General features: G+C 41.1%; 1 protein-coding gene across 1 annotated transcript in view; it reads right to left on the reverse strand.

The window, feature by feature from the left end:
- Nucleotides 1–27,839, reverse strand: part of ST18 (ST18 C2H2C-type zinc finger transcription factor) — a 254,081-nt gene that overhangs the window by 15,543 nt on the left and 210,699 nt on the right. The window contains exons 12-17 of the mRNA XM_082258427.1: nucleotides 26,342–26,457; nucleotides 11,112–11,174; nucleotides 8,773–8,841; nucleotides 7,589–7,651; nucleotides 7,425–7,505; nucleotides 2,223–2,444 (exon numbers count right to left, since the gene is read on the reverse strand). Coding sequence (XP_082114553.1) covers nucleotides 2,223–2,444; nucleotides 7,425–7,505; nucleotides 7,589–7,651; nucleotides 8,773–8,841; nucleotides 11,112–11,174; nucleotides 26,342–26,457 — 614 coding nt within the window. The remainder of the gene's footprint in view (nucleotides 1–2,222; nucleotides 2,445–7,424; nucleotides 7,506–7,588; nucleotides 7,652–8,772; nucleotides 8,842–11,111; nucleotides 11,175–26,341; nucleotides 26,458–27,839) is intronic.

Below are 27,839 nucleotides of genomic sequence, written 5' to 3' on the forward strand. Positions count from 1 at the left end.
ATCAAGTCTCCTAAAATAATAAAAAGTGCAGTGATCTGAAAATGAACAAAAGTGGCAAAATGATATGGATTACATTGGGTGCAGCAACTTTTATGGTGCCCATGGAAACCTATTGGTGGTCAAATGTGAATGTACTCTGTGCACAAACAGGATAGTTCTGCTAAGGGCAATGGGTTTTGCTATAGAAAGAGATAGCAGTAAGCAATCAGTTTGCTTTGGTAAGGGCTGCCCCTTTTACCTATGACAGGGATAAAACATTGTGATCAGGGTAGGTTACAAACCCTGCCTGACTGATTGTTTCAGATGAGCATCATTACTCATCTTTCTAAACTATGGCTGTTTCAGAACTACACGTCCCATGAGGCATTGTAAATCTCTGACATTCACAGACACGACTAGACATGATGGGAATTGTAGTTCCTGAACAACTAGAGGGCCATAGTTTGGAGACCCCTGCTCTATTCTATAGAATAGAGATGGTCACTTAAGGCTCTCTCTCTCTCTCTCCCTCCCTCCCTCGCTCCCTCTCTCTCTCTCTCTCCATATATATATATATATATATATATATATATATATATATATAATATCTTCTTTTGGGCAATAATCACCCTATGGTGATGCTACCTTTGGGGTGATATAAGCATCTCTGAATCAGAATTTGATCTGGTGTTCTTCCCTGGTAGTTGTTGCTGCATGCATGGCTCAGTGTACACAAACGCTGTAGGCCATTTTTGTTTTTTCAAGTTTAAATCTACTTTAAGGACAGTTTGAGATCAGCTTGTACTAAGCCAATGTACACGAATGAAAATCACATTTCAAACAACCATATAACACTAAGCCAAATGCTGATGGATTGTACCAAACAACACGCTCCTCTTTTTGTGTTTACAATATGAATGGTATAATATGGATATAAATATTAACATACAAATTATACAAATTAGAGCTGTAATACAAAATCCTTTCATTCCAGGGACTCTAAAATGTCTTTGGGCACTATATATTTTATTAAACTAACAATCAAAGGGGAAAATGACTTTTAGTACTGTTGTGGTAAATCTAGCTCCTACTATAATAAAAATCTTAGATTGCATTCCATCTCTCTCACACACACACCTGTACTTGCCCTCAGTTATAGTTGCACCAGCTGTGGAACCTTATATGATTATAAGGTGCTAAATAGAATTCATAGCAGCCCTTTTAGCAGCATAGAAGACTTGCAGTAGAAGAGTACCATATACACTATATTGTCAAAAGTATTGGGACACCAGCCTTTACACGCACATGAACTTTAATGGCATCCCACTCTTAGTCCATATAGTTCAATATTGAGTTGGCCCACCCTTTGCACCTATAACAGCTTCAACTCTTCCAGTAAGGCTGTCCACAAGGTTTAGAAGTGTGTCTATGGGAATGTTTGACCATTCTTCCAGACGCACATTTGTAAGGTCAGGGACTGATGTTGGACAAGAAGGCCTGGCTCACAGTCTGCGCTCTAATTCATCCCAAAGGTGTTCTTTCAGGACTCTGTGCAGGCTAAACAAGTTCCTCCACCCCAAAATTGCTCATCCATATCTTTATGGATCTTGCTTTGTGCACTGGTCCAAATGATTTGGTGGAGGGGGGATTATAATGTGTGGGGTTTTTCAAGGGTTGGGCTTGGCCCCTTAGTTCCAGTGAAGGGAACTCCTAAGGGGTCAGCATACCAATACATTTTGGACAATTTCATGTTCCCAACTTTGTGGGAACAGTTTGGAGATTGCCCCTTCCTGTTCCAACATGACTGCACACCAGTGCACAAAGCAAGGTCTATAAAGACATGGATGAGCCAGTTTGTGGGGGAGGAACTTGATTGGCCTGCGTCAACCTGACTGTCCTGACCTCAGCCCAAAATAACACCTTTGGGATGAATTAGACTGCAAGCCAGGCCTTCTCATCCAACATCAGTACCTGACCTCACAAATGTGCTTCTGGTAGAAAGGTCAAACATTTCCATAGACACACTCCTAAACGTTGAGGGACAGCCTTCCCAGAAGAGTTGAAGCTGTTATAGATGCAAAGGGTGGGACAACTCAATATTGAACCCTACGGATTAAGACTGGGATGCCATTAAAGTTCATGTGCGTGTAAAGGGAGGAGTCACAATACTTTTGACAATATAGTGTATGTGTATGGTAGAAAGTATAGCATAAAAATTGCAAACAGGAAAAAAATGAAATTACCTTCGGTGAGTGACAAAAACATTATTGACATGGCCCAGCCCATTGCAGCCTGGAAGTGGACAGTGTGGCAACTCCTGCTTATTCTGTTTCCAAGTCAGTGATGCACCATTCAGAGAGCTGTCCTTCTGCCTTTTTGCAGCCAAGGGGCAACCAGAAGCACTTCGATGGGATGTGTATTTCCCAGATATATGTCCCTGGCCCTCACAGCCTGAAACTGGACACCTGTTCAAACATGTAAAGATCCCATCATTGTAGACCCTTCTATCAAGCATACCATTTTACATGTTCAGAACACTTCACAGTCATGTATTACAGTTCATTTTATGAACACTATGTCTTCAGTAGAAGAGTTCCAGTAATATTTATTTTATTCCTCTGTACAAAATGCTCTGACCTTATCTAATCTTAGCACAGCTAGTTGGTATACAGTAATCCCCCGCTACATCGCGGTTCAGTTTTTGCGGTCCCGGTAATTCGCGGTTTTTTTTGTAATGTTATTTTACTATATAAATCATTAAAAATGAAAGATTTTTGTGTTTTTCATAGCTCTTGCTATGTCTCTCAGTATCTTTTATGTGTTTAAATGAGTTTCTATTGTTTTAAAAGTGTGTTTAAAGACCTTAAAATGCTTCTACACGTACAGTGACAGTAAAAAAATCATGCCTACAATGCATTTTAATAGGGTTTTTCTATTTCGCGGAATTTCACTTTTCGCGGCTGGGTCCGGAACGTAACCCCCGCAATGGAGGGGGGTTTACTGTATTCCCGCAACATGTGTATTCAAAGATTATTTTTTGACTTTTTTAACTTATGCAGAACATACAAATACAGTTTGTGCAAGAAATACAGAGAAAACAACCTTGGCTTCTGTATCAGTGTTCTACAAAAACACATGATTAAAAACATTCAATGATTTATTAAAGCTAAACTCTGGGCAGAATTTTTATTTTTTTTTCAATAATTGTGTGTTCTCACCTTGAACAAATGTGATGTTGCATGCATTTATAGGTATATTAAACATTAAATATCCTTTTTTTTCTCTAGGTTTGCAGGCCTGATTCACCTGTACATTTGTTTTGTTAGACCAGTGGTTGCTGTGCCCTCAATGGGCGTCTGCAGAACTTTTTTCAGTGGGGGCATCATTTTAGGGTCACCCCTGCTCCGCCCCTTTTTGACAATGTTATAAAGGCAATGTCAGTCACCGTGCGAGCCGCGACTCGTAAGTATTTATTTTTAAAGGGGAAGAGGCAGAATTTATTTTTTAAGCGTTTGTTACCTAAAAAAAAAAAAAAATAATAATCCTGTTCCCTTAAAGCATGTTTACAGAACAGTGCTTGTGCTGTGTAATTTGGCCCCTTCTATCACCTAAAATACCTGGCTGATCCTGCCAGTTTCTACCCTACCCTCTGTAAACTGACCACGGTATATCTTGGCTGCTGAGCCCTGACATTGTGGTCAGTTTACCCCCCCTTTCTGCCTGTCTGCTCCCATGTCAGTGCCCACCCCCTCCCCTCCTGCTGCTGTAGTTTCATTTAAAGTTTCATATCCTATCTACAGTCTGTTTAATAATCCCCTGTGTTTGTGTTTTGTAAAAATAAGCCGTTCTTTATCAGTTTTCAGAAAACGGATCGCCGCTCACGTGACCTGCCGCCTCTCTCCTCCTCTCGGGATCTCCTCCTCCCCTCCTCCTTCCCCTACCGACTGAGGTCAGCGGGGAATCCTCAGCCCTGTCAGATAGGGAGAGGAGAGAGGCGGCGGGTCACATGAGCGGTGATCGGCACTCTGAAAACTGGTAAAGATTTTCTTATTTTTTTAAAACACAGACACAGGGGCACATGCACACAGGATTATTAAACATACCAGACAGGCTGGTATAAAGTGGCTTAACAACCACTTTAAAGGGGAAGTTGAGATTCCAGGGGGGGCACTTGCCCCCCCCCTTGCGGACGCCCATGGTGCCCTCTATCCATGAAGCCACCAGTCTGAAATCTTCCCTGCTGTAGTTCTGTTACAGACTTCTGATCAACTCATTAGAAGCCAGTCCCCAAACGATGTCATCACTTTGACAAAACTGGGTGTGGCTACAACACTTCATGATCACGCACGCTTGCTGGCCGGCGGGAAAATCTGGTGCAGCCACACAACCTGCTGCTTTTTGGGAGAGCAATTGTATCTGTTTTTATTGTTATATGAAAGTTTTTTTAACCTATTGCCCAATGAATACTATTGCTTTGTGTGATTCCCTTTGCAAGTTCCACTTGTTATTTTTTTTTGAATAAATGTTTTTATGGGTTACACTATGGGCGTATACCGTATATGCTTTTTATTTTTCATCCTGCTGATGAACCAGCCCTGACCGGATCACATTTGGTGCTTTGTATTTTCCCTTCATAAGGAGATGTAACACGCAAATTTGATCATACTATATGATGGTCCACAGGAGAAGAGGCTTTAATACTTGGTGTCACCTGGTGGTGGAAGCACTACGAATTGTGATTGTGGGGACACTGGTGGAGCAAGTGAATCGTGGACAATTTGTTTCATTTGCACTTTCTGGACTTTCTTGTTTCACATATATTTTTCCTTTTTAGCCCTTGTGTTTGGGCTCTTATGGACACTATTTATGTATTTGGTGTGATTTCTTTATACTTGTTTTTCACCTAAAAGTTTATTGTCATTATATTGATTTGCTTTTGTGGTTTCACAATATTGAGTTGAATTTTTTAGCACTGCTTCATATATTTATCACTCATTACATGTTCAGTTAGTAACAGATGTTTGTTTCATCTGCTTAGCACAAAGAGGAATTAAAGGAGAGTAAACAATATGGAAAAAGGGGAGGTGGTCATGAAAAAAGGAAAACATAATTAAAATTCAGTTCTAGGAATAGTAAATGCACCCTAGTTAAGAGTAACAGTAGCAACAAATCATGTGTAACACTATTTCAGGCTTATGCAAAGTGTTAACCCTTTCACTACCAGGTCCGTACGTCATACAAACCTACAGCACTGCTTGCACGGACCTTATTTCTCCCCCTGCTATAAGTTTCTTAGTCACTTCAATGACCATGATTTATAACAGAATTGATCAGCAGACCCTGCTGGACAATTCTATAACTCTGATGATCAGTGAATTACAATCACAGTTATTAACCTAAAATGTGACAGCCCCCCCCCCCCCATGCCCCTGCTTCTCTGTCCCCAGCCTCTCCCCCTACGCCGCTCCCTGTCACCTAAAATTGCTCCCCCTACCCTCCTTTCCTATCCCCTTCACCCCCTTTCCTGTCCCCCAGCACCGATCCTCCCCCCCTTACACCCGATCCGACCACCCCCGCAAACTTAAACCCCTGCAGCTACTTTTAGAAGCCGGCAACCCTCCTCTGCTGCTTCCGTGGCTTCAGGTGCTGCTGGGGCTTGAGGGGATCACAGAATGTCCCCCCCCCCGCAGGCCGATCCCCACCTGTATTGGCTCCTGCACCCCCATTCATTCCCCCAGTGGCATCCCTCCCGCCGCCTGCAGCTGCTGACCGGCACTGTGTCTTGCCAGCTGTCATGCTGAGCAGGGGGGCTGGGGCTTGGGAGGGCTTGGTAAACATGTGTTTACCAGCCCCCTCCCTGTAATGCAGTGGACCGAGGCAGCCATCGCTACCGATGGCTCATGTGTCAGCTGATCAGCTGATCACATATTAAACCGAGAGTTTACTATGTCAGACTGTCAGTTTATGAATGAATACGGTCCCTATATAGACTCCTTATTCATTAATGTAAAGTGGTGCAGAGAAAGGGGCTTTCTTAAATCCCTTTCTCTGTCTCAAAAAAGAGATATGGGGGTCTGTTTAGACTTCTAATATCTCACCAAAGACCCTGCCCTCACCCCCCCCCCCCAAAAAAATAAAAAATAAATACATAAATAAAAAATATAGTTGTAAAAAAAAAAAACAGAAAAAGTAAAATAAAATAAAAAAAAACATGGAGCGGACTCTGTCAAGCAGATCTGCCTGCTCAGCGAGGGATCTCTCTGCTGACCCCTGCTGAGCAGGCGAATGACAGGTCCACATCTGCTCTGCTGATACAGAATGGACGCGGACACAGCCCGCTGTTCTCTATAAGGCGGTCGGATGGAAATGGGCCACCTGTCCATTTCCATCTGATTCGATCTGCTAGATGGATGAGGAATAGGAATTCCTGTCCTATTCACTTTTGCTAACTATTATTTTAGTTAACTAAAGCTTTAGGCTATGTTGGCTGATGTAGGCAAGGTGCCCCAGAAGAAGTCCTATTACGATGAAATGTGTAGTGTGGAGGTACTTGTCTACGTCATCGCGTTACCCGGAAGTTGAGGCAGACGCAACTTTACCTGCCTGGATATGCTTTTTTATACATATATCCCATCTGATTTTGTGAGTGTTACTCTTTTATAGTAAAATATCAGCTTGTAAGGTTTTACACAATATAGTCTTTTCTTCATTTACATTAGGCTGTGGGAGTTTGTGGTCCTCATTATGGGTTGCATTGGGAGATGACACTTCTACTGTATCAATGAGCCTTGCTGGAATATGCACACTACGACTATAACCCTAAAGTGTGTTTGACCTTCCTGAAAGGGAGTGCTATGCTTCTGGTAAGAATACTTCTTATCTGGTTTGGTGGTAGTTGGCCTCTGTGATAGAGGGGGACTTGATTCATTTAATCTCTGACCCCTGGCTACAGGACTCTTCATTTCACATTTTTTTCATCATCATTTTCCATTATTTTTTCACTATATTTGGAATTTCACATCACTTGTTTTGAGATTGACTGGAATTTGAGACTTTATTCATTATTAAGCACAACTTGTTTTGTATATGTCACTTTAATAGTGCAACACTTTATTTTTCCTATTCTGATGAAGGCAAGACCTTGATGCTGAGCACACATTTTTAATTTCTGTTAATATATTGTTAATATAATCTGTCAATATAATCAAATGTATTCTTGGATAAAATATCTGCATACACACACATGCAAGCAAAGCATACCCTCTGTATATAACCTTGCCTTTTCCATCTTTAACAGGATTGCAACAGAGGGACAGGAGAAAGGAAAGAAAGGATATCCCAGAACACCATTCTCATCACTCTGTAGTAGTCTAACTAAACACATACTTAAATATGAACAGAAAAAAGAGATATAAAGTAGTACCATTATAAATGTGTTTGCTTACTTAAGTTCTGGGTCTTCTTTATCTTCTTTGCTTGGAAATGCCTTGACCCCGCTTTTTCTAGCTCTTGGACACCCTGATAAACTATGGAAGTAATTAACATAATAATTATTTATATATCACAGCCTATTAGTAGATGAGAAGATGCACCTAGAGAAGTATTTTACCTTCGATGAGATGCATAATTTCCAGTAACATGTCCAGATCCATCACAGCCTGGTGTCGGACACCTGAAGACATAATAATCATTCACTTGAAAAAGCACATGCTATTAGGTTCCCAATGCATATACTCTTGTGATTAAGTCATTCCTCTTGAGCTATTTGGTTGCATAGTATAAAAAGGAGGACTTCACTTTACAGAGTTTGCTATCTTTCAGGTTTTGTGCCACTGCCCCACCTCCTGCCTGCTCTCTGGACTGCCAATAACCATCCAAAAAATGTTTCCTGACCTCTCCTCTTCCTCTTACGTACCCATCCCCCCCCGCCCGCCCCAACCAGCTTACAGCATATTCAGATATAACCCTGATTTGAACTTTCACCTGGCCAATGGGCATACCAGAAATGGATTTTAGAATGAGCTGAAGTGGGAAATGACTTCAAGTCTTTTGCAGTAATACATATTATAATAAAACTAAAGAGGGCTTTTGTATACTTGGTTTGAACTGTTCTGGGGCCTCAGTGGTTTACATCTTGAACCTGTCTAATAACATTAGTAACGAGTAATCTGTCTTTAAGGTAATGGAATAATTGGCTTTACCTTAAATGGGCAAACTCATTTATATATCACATTCCTATTAGAAAGTGTTTTTTGTTCCCTTTCTGGATTCCAGGAAACATTTATACAAATCATTTATTGTTGTTTAAAACACTTTAAATACACCTCCTACCAATATTAACAAATCAGACTGAATATATGAATAAGACATAGATCAGCAGAGGTGAAAACCAATTATCAAAATAATCAGAAGAGCCAGACATATAAGCAGCTGAAGTTAAATGTAAATCCCTTTTTTTTTTTTTTGTAAAGTACAAGCGTGGTCCCACACCATAATGCCTCTCCGGCATCCCAATAATTCCTGTTTGTGATGGGAGGTCTCAATGATCTATTGAGTGTCCCAGGATGATGTAATGATGGGGCCAAGCTCCAATTTTATAGTAAGAGGTTGGATTTGCTTGTAAATTTAGCTGCATGTATCTCTGGATCTACTGATTATTTTACCTTGGAGATTTCACATACCTTTTCTTAGTTTGAATTACACAGATTTGTGACTGGTTTACTTTAACAGCAAACTGAGATAATGTTATAGTGTATGCCCAGCGTAAACTTTACTTTAAAATTAGATACTTACTTGAGTTCCTGGGAGTTTGCAGCCATTAGAGACTTCAGGGTTTTGTCAGCCAGTGGACAGCCAGAAACACTGCAAATTACAAGGATTAAATCATATTAAAGTATTGTGTTCTTGTTTTAGCTACTAAATATTTTGGACTTCTATTATGCTTCTATTGAATGGTGTTCCTATTAGGGGTAGACCAATATGGTTTTTTCAGGGCCGATACCAATACCGATATATTGGTCACAAAGTATCGGTATCGGCCGATATGGGCCTATATTTTGTACATTTAAAGTTTTGAAAAATAAAGACATTTTTTGACAAAAATCTGGTACTGAACATGTTAATGTTTGTTTATTAACATTTTTAACATTAAAGGCTCGTTCTTCACACCTTACCTGCATGACAACTGATAGTAAAACCACACAGCTTTCACTTGCAGGTACATCAGTTTCACAATATTCCACCCACCAAAAGGTGAACGTTAATAAACCTTGTATTAACAATCCTATGTCAGGGTCTGATACTAGTCTTCTCCTCCTCCAACCATTAGGTGGTGATGCTCATGTAAGGGTAAAATGATGTCACATATCATAATTCTGTTTACAAATGTTATTGAATAAACATACACATTTGAAATGCCACTCACATATGTACAAAAGATATAAGCAATTCCACATTAGCAGATCTGCTGGCACATTAGCAGATCTGCTAGCATATACTGCTCCGTCCGGGCACCCACTCGATACCGCTCCGTCTCTCACCCACTCCGTCTCTCACCCGCTCCGTCTCTCTCACCCGATCCGTCTCCCACCAACCCGATACTGCTCCATCTCTCACCCACTTGCCGTAAGTGACACCCCGGTGCGTGACTACGTAACCTCTGAGATCGTATGCTGGACGGAGTGGTATCACCCGGGTGTCACTTACAGCAAGTGGGTGAGAGACGGAGCGGTATCGGGTGGGTAAGAGATGGAGCGGGTGAGAGAGGGAGTGGTATTGAGTGGATGCCGAATGGAGCAGTATCACCCGGGTATCACTTATGGCAAGTGGGTGAGAGACGGAGCAGTATCGGGTGGGTGGGAGATGGAGAGGGTGAGAGACGGAGTGGTATTGAGTGGATGCCGAATGGAGCGGTATCACCCGGGTATCACTTATGGCAAGTGGGTGAGAGACGGAGCAGTATCGGGTGGGTGGGAGATGGAGAGGGTGAGAGACAGAGTGGTATTGAGTGGATGCCGAAAGGAGCGGTATCACCCGGGTATTACTTACGGCAAATGAGTGAGAGATACTGATCTGCCAGCAGATCTGCTAATGTGGAATTGCTTATATCTTTTGTACATATGTGAGTGGCATATTCAATAACATTTGTAAATGGAATTATGTGACATCATTTTAACCTTACATGAGCAATATTTGGAATATCAGCAATATCAGCCAGTTCCAAGGCTGATACAGATATATCGGCAAAAGGGAATATTGGCACTCCGATAATCGGCTTTGCCGATAATCGGTCAATCCCTAGTCCCTATGCATGTTGTCTCAGACACAAATGTGTCTATACAATTTAGAATAAAGCATAGCAAATAGATTATGCTGTACAATTTTTCCTTTTTTTTTTTTCTTTCAATAAAGTATGCATTGATAATAATGAAGTGATACTTTATCTTTTCATAAACTGTCTTGTATTTAGACAATATCGGTTTAGTCCGGACTTCAGCTTTAAGAAAGGCTGGATAGGCAGAGTGGACAACATGACGGCAGTGGCAAATGACTCCCTGGTGTGTACTTAATGTCATATTATTAGATAATTTATATATTTTTGCAGCCCTGTTCAATTATAAAATATATATAAAGTAAAGTATATAAAATTAGAAAATACCAGATTTGTTGTTTTTCTATTGTTGTAAAACAATCTAATATATGCAGGAATTCCTCTTTTAAGAAATATTTAAAGTATAAAAATATAGTATATGTTCAAAATGTAGTACTGGAATTCAATGAACAGAAAATATATAGAGAAACTGAAAATCAGCTGTCAGGTAATCATTCCACAATAGGTTTGCTGACAGCTGACTGCCTTTTCATTGTATGAAGGAAGATCTACATAGCAAAGTATTTTTAAGGCAGGTCGGAACTTAACATTTCAGGATTCTTGTAAAAGTTGAATAATTGAAACCTTTTATTATGTAATATATATGAGCAAAAATGCTAGACAGAGAGAATTAGCATTACGTTACCATTCATGTTTTAGTCGCATAGTTTTTGCAGCTCAAATTACTTCTAAGGGATAACAGTAAAGGCTAAAAGTAATACAAAAACCCTGTATTTAATTGTAGCTTCCTGTGGTTATGTACCTGCGATGAGAAGCATAGTTTCCTGTTACATGACCACTACCATCACATCCTGGGGTTGGACAACTGTAAAAAAAAACACAAAAATAAACATATTTTGCAGAAATATGTTAGATGCTTAGAATTTGGCATTGAAATATTGTGCTTAAACATTGTTTCTCAGTTTTTGTCAGCTGCGACCTGTGAAGTCGCGTGCACCGCGACTTCAGCGCGACTTGCATGGACTTCATATAATGAATGTCTATGCAAGTCGCTCCAGTGTCGCCCCCCGAAGTAGTACAGGAACCTTTTTCTAAGTCGGAGCGACTTGAGTCGCTCCTATTAGAACGGTTCCCGTAGCACACAATGGACCGCGACTTGTCAGGCTGACCAGTCACCTGACAAGTTGCCGTAGTGTGAGTGGAGTCAAAGTCTTGCCTAAGAGCAGGCATTGCCTAAGCTGGCCATACATGAGACACATTTCAGCCTGTTACTCAACAAATTTGCCTCGTGGGTGGTCCTGTCAGCACATTCCTGCCGAACATTCTTTAAATGAAAAATTGTAGGAGATGAACAGAAAATCATCATCCGAACAGCGGTTGTACCCATTCAGATGCATCCACTGATCGGCACTCTGACAACCTCCAGCTGTGCCTGTCAGAATACAGTAGCTTAAGCAGAAGGTTCGCCTAGTAGTGCTGTATAGCATGGATAGTGTCTTTGTAGGCTGAACAAAGCAAATGTATATGTTAAAGGCCAGCTTTAGTGCCTACTGAAACTTTTTTTTGCCAGGAAATCTACAACTGCTTACACTTCTCATGTGGTTATACTTTTTAACCACTTTAAGACCGTAAGATTTTGTTGCTTAATGACCAGGAACTATTTTGCGTTTCTGCATTGGGTGACTTTAACGGACAAGTGCGCGGATGTGCGACGCTGTACCCAATCAAAATTTATGTCCTTTTTTTCCCACAAATAGAGCTTTCTTTAGGTGGTATTTGATCACCTGTGCGAATTTTATTTTTTACGCCATAAACAAAAAAATAGCGACAATTTTGAAAAAAAAAAACAATATTTTTCACATTCTGCTATATAACATTCCCCCCCAAAAAATGTAAAAATCAAAATTTTTTAACATCTTAAGCCAATTTGTTTTCTGCTACATATTTTTGGTAAAAAAAATCATAATAAGCGTATTTTGATTGGTTTGCGCAAAAGTTATTGCGTTTACTAACTACGGGAAAGATTTATGTCATTTTTATTGTTTTTCTTTTTTTTTTTTTACTAGTAATGGCGGCGATCTGTGATTTTTGCGGGACTGCGACATTGCGGCAGACAGATCGGACCCCTTACTGACATTTTTGACACTTTTGGAGGTACCAGTGACATTACTTCAGAAATCAGTGCTAAAATTATGCGCTGTTACTGTAATAATGCCATTGGCAGGGAAGGGGTTAATACTATGGGTGATCAATGGGTTAAATGTAACCCTAGGGGAGTGATTCTAACTGTGGGGGGGGGGGGTTGGGCTTGTGGGATGACCATAGAGACATGCGATCCTATATAGCAGGATCGCATGGTCTCTGTTATCATCTCAGGGAGAAGGACAGATGGCTGTGTTTACATCAGCCATCTGTTCTTCTCTGTCTGTAGGGGGGGTCATGAGTGGCCGGCAGTCATCGGAGTCGCCTGTCACATGCACTGGCTCCCCAGCTGACGAGCGGGGGCGGGAGCATGCCGGCGGCGGCACGCGCTCGCCCCCTAGCTCCTCCCAGGCGAGCGCTGTACATGTACGGGACTTTGCCTGGGAGAGCCAGCCTACCACAGTACATCTGCGGCGTCTGGACATAAAGTGGTTAACTAGGGGCCTAACTTTGTTGATTTCTGAGCTCAGCAGTGGTCAGCAACCATTTAATCTATTCAATAAGTTCACTTTAAGGCTATTGCAGGCACTCCTATTGCACAAGCTGGAAAAAGGTGGGCAAAGTTTAACCTAGAAGTCAGAAAAGTCAGGTCTGTACTAACAAAGTCATACTTAAAAGAGAAGTATGGGTGTAAAATACCACTACTCATCCTTAAACTTCAGCTGTCCCACGTCGGCTCTAAACCAGAGAACAGAATGATCTCTGATTGCTCAGTTTTTGGTCTGTGAAGAGCAGTGACTTTTAGCCACCACTTTCTGCTCTGCTCCTCCAGTGCTTACTGGAGTGCCGGGCTCAGGAGGGAGCAGGTGCAGCTGACTCCAACTATAAGCCATGTACTGAAATGACGAATCAGCTGTCAATCAGACAGCTGTGTGGATCCCAACCATATTATCTGGATCCTTCTAGAACCTAGAACAGTTCTGTTTTGTCAGCTTATAATGGGGAAAAATCTGACACTGAGTCACAGGAGAATGAAAGTAAGGGTACTCCTTTGACCCACAAGAGAAGTATGGCTAAAAAAATAGTTTTGCCTATACTTCTCTTTTAACCAAAATGAGACACAGAAGGGGTTAATAGCAGCAAAATTGGTAAGTCCACTCTAAACTTTAAAGATATTTTTTTTTCAAACTACAATTAATTGCAGGGTTGTGTTTTACTCCCAACAGTAGTAACTTTCTTTTTCAGAAAAAGAGACAGCCTTTACCAGCTTTAGAAAACTTTAAGCATGGAGAATTATCTCCATGCCCAACCACAAGTATAACTCTCAGTTGTATGTTTTCAGTAACCATAAATTGCTATATTATTGATGCTCTGATCACATACGTCACCTAATAAACATGACATGGGTCATCAATATATGATAAAGCTAATGAGATTCTATACACTGCTCCTAATTGTATTTTTTAACCACTTAAGGACCGCCTGCCGCAGTTATATAGCCCTTCCTGCATGAATCGACGTAGGTATATGTCAGCCGCGTGCCTGCAGCTAGGGGACGAGCACGCGCCGCCGCCGGCGCGCTCCCGCCTCCACTCGGCAGCGGTGACTCAGATACAAGGGGCAGGCGGCTCCGATTGCCGCCTGACACCCGTGATCGTTCCCCGCTGAGAGAGAAGGACAGGCAGCTGTTGTAAACACAGCTGACCATTCTTCTGCCTGGAATGATCACAGAGTGCCTGTGATCCTTCTATGTAGGAACACAGGTCTCTGTGGTCATTTCACAAGCCACGCCCCCCCCACAGTTACAATCACTCCCCTAGGCTCACATTTAACCCATTGATCAACCACAGTATTAACCCCTTACCTGCCGGTGTCATTATTACAGTAACAGTGCAATTTTTTTAGCACTGATTACTGTAGTAATGTCACTGATCCCCCCAAAAGTGTAAAAAATGTCAGTTAGGGGTCTGATCTGTCCGCCGCAATGTCGCAGTCCCTCTAAAATGTGAAAAATCGTGTTTTTTTTTTTTTTTAGAATTGTCGCTTTTTTTGTTTATAGCGCAAAAAATAAAAATCACACAGGTGATCAAATACCACCAAAAAAAAAGCTCTATTTGTGGGAAAAAAAGGACATCAATTTTATTTGGGTACAGCGTCGCACGACCACGCAATTGTACATTAAAGTAACGCAGTGCCGAATCGCAAAATATGGCCTGGTCATTGAGGGGGAAAATCTTCCGGTCCAGAAGTGGTTAAAGTACATTAACACAATAACTTTCATTAAAAAAATCTACCTGATCCCTAAGCATAGCCTAAAATAAATGCTAATTCAGCTTTTACAGTGCTATTTATCCTTGACTTGACATAATTGACAGAATGTATTTGTGGTAGTTAGAGTGAAAATTTTCCTCCCCTGTGCCTCTGATTGTTTTCCCCACTGGGGACCTTTCTAAGAATCCCTCACCATGGCTTTCACTTTGCTGCACCTTACTTCATACATGCTCCTCTGCACAGCCAAAGGAAATTATGTGACAGTTAGATGCTGCAATCACTGGTGTAATCTCTGTAGAGCTTCATGTCCTGTAATTGTATGCTAAGAAGGCCATTTTGGGAAAGTCTGTGTTTCAATGAGATGCAGTGCCTTCCTCAAAACAAGGCAACCTATCAATCTGGTGAATTTAGGTGTGTGCTCCTTTTTGAGTTAAGATGCAGATAGAAAACTTTCACAACGATAAGCTAAATCTATCAACCATTTGGGAAATTCTTCCCCATATCAATGACATGCATCCTCAGGACAGGGAAAGGAGTCTTTCTCTATGCCTGGGTATACTCAAGTCTGTGTCACGAGTCTGTGACTAGTGGCAAGCTAGTAGCCATAGAACGAAGCAGCAGGAGAGAGAGAACAGATGTTGTTTAAAACAAATCTAGAAGAATTTCTATAGTTAGAAATAGAAGGAGAGCTGGAAGCTGCAAATCAATTATTTGCAAACTTTCTCTGTACACATATTTAAAGTTTCAAAAGAACAGTTACAAAGGTGTAATCCCTTGGGGAGACTAGGACATCAGTAGCTGGTGTACATCAGATTTTGGGAGGGTACACCGTGGCAGTTATGGGAGTAATAAGGTGTCGTCAAACCCTGGAGGTAAATAATTAGTCACCCAGGGTTTCCAGAGTTTCTCATAAGTGGCAACTTCATCCAATAGAACTGCTTCAATTTTGGTGTGAACCATCGCTTGGGTAACTCTGTGTTTTGTTGCAACCACACAGAGTAAGATTTCTAAGCTTTACATTTGCAAATTTTCTTGCTATCTGCAACACAAGCTTTTCCCACTGGGAATGACCACAAGCATAGAAACATGAGCAATAGACACCCCAGTAGTGCCTGGATCTTTTTTTCTTTTCTTTGCATGAGTCCTTTCATGAATTTTAATGGCATAATTCATTTGCAAAGAGAACTGAAGTTTCTTTTGTAGTAAGCATCAGTTCTTTGCTGCTTATAGTGGTCAAACTGTTGGTGATAAAAACTAATTTCTTCTTGTTAGCTAGAAGTGTCAAACGGGTCAATTCACTAAAGTTTACCGCATGTGATAACACAGTCATGTGACTCATTTGCATAAATGATTGCTTGTGGCAAAAAAAGTGAATGCACAAAAAAAAAAATGATTATGCGGTATTTACCACAAAATGTAAAATGTGCCGTTAAAAAATCTCCAAAATACCATGCAGTAAACTGTTAGGTCCAATTCACAAATGGAACAGAAAGTAAAAAAAAACATGCAAAATTTATCACCAGGGTTTTGCTGGCGGTATAACATGCAGTATGTGTGGTGGTCCCTGCTGACATCTGAATGCAAAGGAAAACATGCCGGCAATTAAAAATTATGAAATAAAAACAGCATGGGATCCCCCCCAATGCATACCAGGCCCTTCACTGAGTGACTCTTCCCCTTAGCTATTTAAGAACTGTCAGACGAAGCAGCAGGCAGTCTGCGGGAACCTTAGTCGGGGCCAGAGGTTTTTTTTTTTCTCTTCTCTTTCTGGTCCAGCGGCGGCAGGCATCAGAGGACTTTTTTTTTTTTGTGAATGATACCAAGAGCAATAAGACATTTAAAATCAAGCTTCACTTTATGATAAATACAGTGGAATTTTGGGACAGGCCCTAAAAAGTTTGATATTTATTAGCAGATTCAGTCTAACTAGGGAAAACCTTATGCATTCTCTTTTTGTTGTCAGTTTTCAGCCACTTTGATTATATTGTCCTTTTAAAAATGCATACAGCATGCTCTGTTCTGTGTAAGACATTATATTAAACCTACAATGTAAATGTTAATATAAGTCAAGTATAAAATTGAAATGAAGGTATTGTACATTGCTTACAGCACTGCATATATTAGTGTTGTTTCTTCACAAGTGGATACTCCCAATGTTATTTTAATATTATCCAGAATAAAATAGTATTGTGTATGTAGGTATTTCCGGAAGAATGCAGTACTTCTGCATATCCACAAGATGGCAATAAACTGCAGGCATTTTTAAATACATTTATAGTGTTCGTTTTTGAATGAAATACATTTTTATAAAAATGAATCGAATTAAAACTTAATGTAAAGTAAAACTTTAACATTAACCTAAAATCATGATGCAAACATCAAAATGTTTGCAGAAATGCACAATTGTGCTTTTAGGTATATCTTTTAGCTTAGTGTGCTTTTTTCTGTAAGAAAATGTGTTCAGAATTGTTGGTCCAAGAAACAAGCTCTAGAAACTCAGTAATGTTGTTATCACATCTTGGATAGTAAATGAGTGGCTCTGAATTGAATTCACTGTAGCACTTTCTACAGCTAATGCTAACTGTAAACTAGAAAATAGACATTGTGGTGGACCTACAGACTCTCGGGAACATGACTTTAGTCAAATTTACATCATCTGTTGCCACATTTTCCCTATTGTACACACCAAACCCATGGCAGGAGCACTTTACATAAAATAAAGAGAGCTAAAATTTTCATCCCTTACATAATAGGTCCATTCCACCTGTCATGTGTTCTTAAAGTGTATTTCCATCTTGTCCTCTGTGTTCTTAAAGTGTATTTCCATCTTATCCTCTGTGTTCTTAGGGCTCTTTCACACGGGCGGTCCGATCAGATCCGCCTATCAGTTTTTTAGGCGGATCTGATCGGATCCTCCATGCAGCTCTATGGGGCAGCGGGTGTCAGCGGAGGTCACCTCCGCTGACACCCGCTGCCATCCGCATCCGATCCTGTGCTGAAATCTGGACGGATGGAAACCCTATTTTTCCATCCGTTCAGTAATCGGATCGGAGGGGATCTGATGAGAGCGGACAAGCGGTCCGCTCTCCTCCGATCCCCCATAGAGGGCAGCGGGTGCTGAGACACCTCCCTCTCCGCTCTGCAAGCGGAGACGGAGCTGTCATCCACCCGGCTCAGCGGGGATCGCGGATCGATCCCCGCTGAGCAACACGGATCCGCCTGCGGAGGCGGACCGTGTGAAAGAGCCCTTAAAGTGTATTTCCATCTTATCCTCTGTGTTCTTAAAGTGTATCAATAGTAAGGCTTCTTTCACACGGTCCGCCTCCGCAGGCGGATCCGTGTTGCTCAGCGGGGATTGATCCGCGATCCCCGCTGAGCCGGGCGGATGACAGCTCCGTCTCCGCTTGCAGAGCGGAGAGGGAGGTGTCTCAGCACCCGCTGCCCTCTATGGGGGATCGGAGGAGAGCGGACCACTTGTCCGCTCTCATCAGATCCGCTCTGCTCCGATTACTGAACGGATGGAAAAATAGGGTTTCCATCCGTCCAGATTTCAGCACAGGATCGGATGCGGATGGCAGCGGGTGTCAGCGGAGGTCACCTCCGCTGACACCCGCTGCCCCATAGAGCTGCATGGAGGATCCGATCAGATCCGCCTAAAAAACTGACAGGCGGATCTGATCGGACCGCCCGTGTGAAAGAGCCCTAAGAATGTTGATTGATTGATTGATTGATTTATTGATTAGGGAAAACCCCTGACGGATTTTATTGCTATCTTTTTCCCCATAAGGCAGAATATTACTTTCTATTTGTTGTCAGCAAGGCAGATGGTGATAAGAAGGCTAACATTTTTTTATAAGCACAAGAGTTGTAGGGAAATCTTACAATAAGGAGACCTACTTCAGTGGAAGAATTTAGCTCCTTGCCTGAAGTTCCACTTTAACCGCTTGCTGACCGTATAGCATAGATATACGGTGGCAAGGCAGCTTTGCTGCGTCAGATCACATACCTAGCAAGTAATCTGTAACTTCTGGGTAAGGGGGCACGCACATTCCGCCGCTGACTGTGATTAAACACAGCAGATGTTGATCACGGGTGGGGGCCAATAGCACCCGCCAATCTTACAGAATTTACAAAGGACAGAGCCCTGCTTATGAAAACAAAGCAGGGTCCTGTCCTGTCAGCAGGAATGTAATAGATTTTTTCCCTGCAAAGCAGGGAATAAAATCCATTACTTGCCTTAGTGAAAGCAGCACACTGTTTACCCTAAAACAGTGGCTAGGCACATATTTAACCCTTTGATAGCCCTAGATGTTTAACCCCTTCCCATCCAATGTCAGTACAGTGGCAGTGCATATTTTTAGCACTGATCACTGTATTAGGGTCACTGGTTTCCAAAAAAGTCGACAGTGTCAGTTAGTGTCCGATTGTCCCCTGCAATATATCAGGCCTGCTATAAGTCGCTGATCACTGCTATTACTAGTAAAAAAATAAATAAATGAATACATTTTTTACTAAAAACATGTAGCAGAATACATATTGGCCAAAATTTATCAAGAAATTTGATTTTTTTTTTTTTTTTGATATATTGGTTTTATAGAAAAAAGTAAAAAAATATATATATATATACATTTTTTTTTTTTTTTAAAGTGGGGTTTTTTGTTCATAGCACTAAAAAAAATAAAAAAATGTGTTTTAATTGTTTAAATGCCACCAAAATAAAGCTCTATTTATGAGGAAACAAATGACATAAATTTTGTTTGGGTACAGTGTTGCATGACTGGGCAATTGTCAGTAACGCAGTGCTGTATCACACAAATGGCCTGGTCAAATCTTCCGGAGGTCAAGTGGTTACATTTTAAAAATTGCCCATTTATAATAATGCTTACGGGCCCATTCACCCTGCACATATTTTAATTACTATGTGCTTCTGCAGTGCGCTGCAGCGTATTATACAGTTTTGTATGGCAGCCCATCCTAGACAGCCCAGCACAATTTACTTGCATTATGGGACATCTGTGTGTTGTGATGCGCTGCATATTTCTTTTATTCATGCATTAGGATTGTGCTGTCAGACCATTCAGAAAATGGCACTAAAGTTCACAAACTGTGAGCAGGCGGGCTCTTTATTTAGGAAAGACATGCAATGTCTCTTCTGCAATAAAAAACTCCTACCTGCCTGCTTGCACTGTTCTTTGGCATATAAACTGAGCTGACAGATGAGAGAAGAAGATCTTGGAAGCCACACATCAGACCTGCTGTGTGTAGACAAGTGGCAGTCTCAGCCTGGACCCTCTCCAGGCCACGCCCCCAACGTGTTTCACTCCGCCCACGGGAGCTTACTCATGATTATCATGTACATAAGTAAGCTGCCACTTGTCTATACACACCAGGTCTTGTTCTGATGTACAGCTCCCAAGATCTTCTGCTCTTATCTGTAATTTTCTGGAGCATGGGTGGGCTCCTTCCCAGCCAGCAGCAGGCACAGGACTACATTTCCTAGCAGCGTGAGCAATTCAAATACATATCATGTGTTTGCATATAAACTGAGCTGTGCAATTACAGCTCAGCCTACATTGCTGGCATGGTTTCTACATGCCAGGATGACTGACTCCTGTGCATACGCAGGAGTGACGTCATCCTGTGCTGGTCAACAAAGATGGCCAAAGACCAGCACATAGAAGAAAATGCTGGTGCTGGTGAGGGATGGGGACCATTGAAAAAAAGGTATGTTTAGCTCCGTTTTAACTTCTGACTAACTGATGCAAACAAATAAGCAAAACCATTTTAAAACATTTTTCTTTAAGTACCATAACTTTCCATTCATTAGCATGTGGGTACAAAGAATGTCAGTCACCCCAAATAAGCAAAATGAATATAAAGTTCCACAGTACAGAAAGTATGCAGTTTAAGTAAAACAATACAACATTGTGTGATCTGGATTCTGCCACCAAGATATGACATCTTTTTTATTTACCTTTTTAGCAGCAGAAATTACAAAATCAAATGCCAAAATTACATTTCTTACAGTATTTACTGATAAGTTTACCAAACGTGCTTTCCTTATCTGTATATTTTTTAAACAAATGTGTGGAACAATTTGAGATTTTTAAAGTAAGCTTCAATTAACATTCCTAAGTTGGTGGCGAAAATGGTCAGATTGAAATCCTTGTCTTTGGTGGAATAGGGGACTGCCGTCCTAGCAGAACACACCGGTCAGCACTTGCAGCCATTGGCTGTGAGCGCAGATCAGATGCTGGTCAGCTGCTGGTTTTCCAGCATGCCTGTTTGACTGTCAGACAGGCTGCTGAATGTTGGACGGTTTCTGTTGAACTGGCCAATACCAGCCTGATATTCAACCTGTGTGTGCCAGGCTTAATTTTGCCAGTATACTGCATTTGTAATACACATGGGTATAGTGAGATTACAATGAGCAAGGGGGTATGGCTGTTATGGTGAGGGTGTAGTTCAGCAGATGTAATTGTCTTCTAAATGGTAGCATATTTATACAATCATTTTCTGTGCTTTTGGGTTTAGCTACACAAACCACCAGATACCTTGCTATATACTATATCTTGAATTTCACCTGCCACATGTCAGTAACATAATTTACTAACCAAAATTGTTATAAAGGTTTCTGTACCATTTATTAATAATCTCATGTAAAGATAACATAACTAATAAAATCATGCAGAAAATGTTCCCACCTATACTTGATATAATCACAAATTTATCTTGCAAAGGCATTTTAGAATACAGATACAAAGATTTGCTTTTTTTATGTTAACCACTTAAGCCCCGGAAGATTTTACCCCCTTCCTGACCAGGGGGTATTTTGCGATTCGGCACTGCGTGACTTTAACGGACAATTGCGCGGTCGTGCGACGCTGTACCTAAACGAATTTGACGTCCTTTTTTTCCCACAAATAGAGCTTTCTTTTGGTGGTATTTGATCAACTGTGCGATTTTTTGATCATGCGCTATAATCAAAAATAGCGACAATTTTGCAAAAATAACAATATTTTTCAAATTTTTTTATATGAAACCCCCCCCCCAAAAAAAAATGTAAAAATCTAAAATTTTTTAAATTTTTGGCCAATTTGTTTTCTGCTACCTATGTTTGGTAAAAAAAATCACAATAAGCGTATTTTGATTGGTTTGCACAAAAGTTATTGTGTTTACTAACTAAGGGAAAGATTTTTGTAATTTTTGTTGTTTTTTTTTAACGAGTAATGGCGTCGATCTGCGATTTTTTTTGCGGTACTGCGACATTGCGGCGGACAGATCGGACCCTTGACTGACATTTTTGACACTTTTGGGGGTACCAATGACATTACTACAGTAATCAGTGCTATACATATGCAATGTTACTGTAAAAATGACACTGGCAGGGAAGGGGTTAACTTTATTAGAGATGCAGTGACTATGTGTGTCCCTAGGGGCATGTTTCTTACTGTGCAGGGATGTGACTGTGTGTGTAACAGCACAGATCAACGGTCCTACATAGCAGGACCGTTAGATCAGTGCTTTTACACAGGGAAGAATGACATCAGGTCCGCCGGTCACACGCACGGAGGTGTCCGTGAACGAGCCGAGCCTCCAGCAGCGTGCGCTCGCCCGCTATATGCTCCCAGGCTAGTGACGTATATATACGTCACTTTGCCTGGCCGGGGTTGACCGCCAGGCAAAGTGACGTATAAATAGTCATGCGGCGGTCGGCAACCGGTTAAAGAGAAATAGACATATGCAATTTGCAAGCAGATGAAGTGTCCTGCCCTAGGCTGGAAACATTTGTTTTTGACTCAGTTGTACCCAGCTAAGCAGCAATTCATTTTCTAGGTCTGGCCAGGTCTCCCTAACCCCATAGCTCCCAACTGTCCCTGATTTCAAAGAAACTGTCCCTGATTTGGAAAAAAGTCCCTCTGTCTCTCCTTCCTCCTCACATGTCCTTCATTTTGGTCTGATCTATATAGATATATATAAAATGCACTATTTGTGTATCAAAAATGTTTTACAGTGCTAAGCCTTTCCTCCAATTACTAAACTGTTGCATTTGTACATTTTAAAAGCCAGTACAAAGGAATAGCAGTGGTAAAAAAAAAGCAATTGAAGGTTTAATTAATCATTTTTTGTATATTTCTCCTTCAAGGGGACATGACAGGGAGCATGCCCTATGCCTATACGTTTCCCTTGTTCCCATCTCAGATAGTTGGGAGGTATGCTAGGTCTGGTGCTTGATTACTCCTGCTTGAGTAAAAGGGTTAGCCACTGGGTTTTGAATATTTTTTTCTGACCTCAGCCAGTTCATGGGACGGAGCAACCAGAAGGTGTGGCTGGGGATAAAGACTGTTTAGTGCCCTCTTCTGGTGCCTCTGCCCAAGGAGGCAGCTTGTGTTACAGAAGCACTGTTTCTGTTAGGACTCAGCATGTGCTTGGCTGAGGCCTAAAGGAGCCTGGGTTAAAGAGGCTGGAGGACACTACCTTAGGAAGCTGGGCTGGAGAAGCACACCCTTCACTGAAGAGTGTCACAGGGAAGCTGGTAAGAGAGCTGTCTCTGGACATTGTGAGTAGGCCTCATGACTAGAGCTTCAGGTGTGCCTGTACTTTGAGGGTTAGATGCCAGAGGCTGCTACAAGGACTGTGACTGCTGTAACAGAGTCTCAGACTAGCTGGCTGTCCCTTGAACCCTTCTACCTCAGGCAATAGTTAAGGCTGGCTGCTAAAGGACTTTGTCTTAGAATCTGTCCTTTAATGCTTTCATGTACCTTGGAGTATCCTGTACCCTCATCCCTCTACCCACCTGTGTTGTACCGCAATAAATCTTCAAAAAGACACCCCTACATCCCAAATTTTGTTGGTGTGCTCGGGAACTGGTACCTAGGCTGGCAACCTCTGAACAGGGAAGTTTCTTATTTATTTCCATTGGTTTCTCTGTGGGTAAGCGCTACACATATAATACGCTACACATATAATAAGAATTTATTCATTGAGGCAGTGCAAGTATGAAGTATAATATTGCAAATAGGAGGAAGAGAGCCGCTCAGGTGAGGAAAAGTGCTCCGGTGCAGGTCGGATCCGTCATCCAAAGGTCCAATAGTTCAAAGAAAATGTGACTGCACTCAGGAGAAATTGAAGAATGAAGCGTTTAATCCCCCATAGGATATAATACATACAGTGCTTCACATAGACACATAGACCAAGGTAATGATTAAGCGAACTTAGAATCGAGAAACACGTTTACCTGTCCTGTGTCTATGTGAAGCACTGTATGTATTATATCCTACGGGGGATTAAACACATCATTCTTCAATTTCTCCTGAGTACGGTCACATTTTCTTTGAACATATGAAGTATAATAACTCATAGCCACTAATTAGTAATTTCCTAAATGACCTGCCTACAGGAAAGTGAAACCTGGTTGCTATGGGATAGCTTACTTTAAACTGGACATCACATTTAAGTCTAGCATTGGAAAAATATATTAAAAATGACATATATGATGTAGTTTGCCACTAGCACTTACACAGCAATTTTTATTTTCCTTAGTTATCTGTGTAATACATTTTCATTACCTGCTGATCCTTCCATTAGGCCCAGGGGTGTCAAACTCCGATTTCATTGCTGGCCGCATCAGCATTATGGTTGCCCTGAAAGGGCCGGTTATATGTGTAGGATTAGATGTCCAGAGTACCCCATGTCCTGGGGGGGGGCAAAGAGAAACCTTTCTACAGCTGCACAGAGGAGTGCAGGATCTGGCAAAGGAGTTCTGTCCTCTCTGCTGTCGACTACAGAGACAAGGTGGGGGCAGAGACAAGGGGGGTGCCGCAGCTGCAGGAGAGGTGCGAGGGCCATATGAAATGGCCTGGGGGGCCGCATTCGGCCCACAGGCCTTGTGTTTGACACCAGTGCATTAGGGCCTTCATTTTTCTACTCTTTTTAACATGCGGAGCTATCCAGCAAAAGTTTCAGTTACAGAGATCAGAATAAACCATAGAACACTGAGAAGTACAATGGTCACATTTTATTCATATTGTTTAAACCTTTTTTTTTTTTTCCCCAAAAGAAAACAAAAACTGTTACTGTACCAAGTGTTAGCTGGAATTGGAGTTTCACTTGCTTGCCTTTTATTTAAAGCCTAAGTTTAGTTTAAAAAAAAAACAGCACAAGTAGCATTACTTTGTTTTATTGTGATGATGTCCCTAATCTCGTCCCCCCATACCTCTCCTCTGTAATCTTCTGCTAACAGAAAATTAGAACTAAGGAAGAAGTAACAAGCTCTTATCAAGAGTATGCCGACTATGCCCTCCCATTCCTCCCATCTCCTCCATTCATGGAATCTATACTAAAGCTTCTAAAAATGAAACATGATCTACGATCACTGAAAGATTACAGTAGCAGATGTCAGAGTGGGCATTGGGGGAAAGAAGGTATAGAGAAATGCAGGAGCCAGCAGCACAAGGGAAATGTGAATTTATTAGGCAATGTACCCTGTGCTGATTTTCTTTTTTTTGCTAAACCTAAAAACACATGTCAATCCAAAACTAACCTATCCATTGGGTCACACTGCTGTTGTGTGATTTCAGTGCAGAATGACTAGAAAATTGGCAACAGCAAGATCAACATGTAATAATGTTTTTATTTTTCCATAGTTAAAGTGTTACTAAACCCACAACAGTAAAATCCCAGTGTGTATATGCAGTAAAGCATGCTTGTTATACTCACTGTGGAATCTAACTGGTTAACCCTCGGCATTGTGTAAAGAGGCTGATTGATCCTCCCCTCCTCCCACTGTCCCCTGATAATTTTCTGATAACACAGAGTCTATGGAGTCAGGCTGCACATGCTCAGTTTGGTGTGTATTGCTAGAGAGGTTTTTTTTTTTTTTTCTTAGAAGTGCATGTGATCAGCACAGGGCCAATGAAGACTGTCCAGACAGAGGGTCAGGGGTCTTGCATTCTCATAGGAAAGTCAGGAAACTCCTCCTACAAGCTTTAACCAGTGCTCGAACGGTGGCTCTGAGGAAGAGGCTGAGCCTCGAAACGCGTCAGCTGTCATCTCATTGGATTATGGACTTTCATATGGACTATTCCTGACACTGGAGCTACTGAGCTTGCTATGATCATTTTTACACCTGTGTTTGTGAGTAGCCATTTTTTATATGTTGCATAAATAAAGCCTATTATTGAGGATAATGTGCTAGGTCGGTGCGCCCCTTTCTTTGTTTCTTTTTGCCTTTAGTACCGTTGGACTACCCCAGTCCTTTTTGGGCTGCAAGACCTAGCCATCCAAGACGCCAGCTGTAAGTCCCGTGGGGAGTGTGGTCGGGGAGCTTGGATTCTAAGCGCAGGAGAAGGGTGGCATCACCTTATTGTTTTGGAGTGCTCGAACGGACACTGATAGTCACAAGACTGCTGTAACTACTGATGAGAAAAGGTCTTTAGCAGTTTACTATTACTATTACTAAAATAATTGCATTTCCATGTCCTGTGGGAAACCATATATAGTGAATGCAGGGTCCTGGGTTTAGTAACACCTTGAGCTCAATGGCTTTATTTGCAAATATTCTGTGACAAAAAGACTAAATATTCTGTGAGAAAAAAAATAAAAATGTAACAAACATACGTAATGAGCTCCTTCTTCAGATCCCTTGAATGAAACTTTGTTTTAGGGCTGGTCATATTGACATCTCCCGAGTATTTTGTCTCATCTGTGTTTTCCGAACAGCTTCCAGGATCCAGCTGGAACAATAATATAGAAATATATTTTTATTTTGTATTTTATCATTGTCATTTTTTTTATATTTGCCAGGACAAAATGGAATTTGGCAGCTGGCTATACCTAGCTAACCTAGAATATACAGTAGATTGTGTCAAAATTGTGTGAAAATTAATCAAAAACATAGGCCATCTCACCTCTAAATTTTTCATGAATGGCTCCCTTGTATCCTGTATCACTTGGGGAGTGTTTTTTCATCCAGCAACTATACTTCATCTTTAGCTAACATATCACCTTAAGCCCTTTCTGCAAAGTGTACACAAATTTGCAGCCTCACAAAAGTTTTTCTTTATCTGTGGGACCGCATATATGTGCTGCTATGTTTGTGCTGAGAGCGCAAAGACCAAGCTGTCAGTTGTCAGTTAGGGGTTGATTTACTAAAACTGGAGAGTGCAAAATCTGGTGCAGCTGTGCATGGTAACCAATCAGCTTCTAACTTCAGCTTGTTCAATTAAGCTTTGAAAAAAATCCTGGAAGCTGATTGGTTTCTATGCAGAGCTGCACCAGATTTTGCACTCTCCACTTTTAGCAAATCAACCCCTTAGTGTCAGTGCCAGTGTGCTTTAGGTAGGAAAAAAAAAAGCATTATTGTCTCCAGGCCCTACTACTGGAAGAAACAACAAATAACACACATATACAGTATGTGACATCACTAGGAGCAGAGGAATTTATTTTGCATTGTTCTTTGGTGGTAGGTTATGGTGATAGCAAAAGTATATAGCTAATTTTTACATTTTTCTTTTACTATTTTGTGCCAGTTTTCCTTTAATAATAATAATAATACAAAATAAAAAAATATATACAGGTCCTTCTCAAAAAATTAGCATATTGTGAAAAAGTTCATTATTTTCTGTAATGTACTGATAAACATTAGACTTTCATATATTTTAGATTCATTACACACAACTGAAGTAGTGCAAGCCTTTTATTGTTTTAATATTGATGATTTTGGCATACAGCTCATGAAAAACTAAAATTCCTATCTCAAAAAATTAGCATATTTCATCCGACCAATAAAAAAAAAAGTGTTTTTAATACAAAAAAGTCAACCTTCAAATAATTATGTTCAGTTATGCACTCAATACTTGGTCGGGAATCCTTTTGCAGAAATGACTGCTTCAATGCAGCGTGGCATGGAGGCAATCAGCCTGCGGCACTGCTGAGGTGTTATGGAGGCCCAGGATGCTTCGATAGTGGCCTTGAGCTCATCCAGAGTGTTGGGTCTTGTGTCTCTCAACTTTCTCTTCACAACATCCCACAGATTCTCTATGGGGTTCAGGTCAGGAGAGTTGGCAGGCCAATTGAGCACAGTAATACCATGGTCAGTAAACCATTTACCAGTGGT

The sequence above is a fragment of the Pelophylax lessonae genome, assembly GCF_965119305.1.
Source record: "Pelophylax lessonae genome assembly, chromosome: 5".
Classification (NCBI taxonomy): domain Eukaryota; kingdom Metazoa; phylum Chordata; class Amphibia; order Anura; family Ranidae; genus Pelophylax; species Pelophylax lessonae.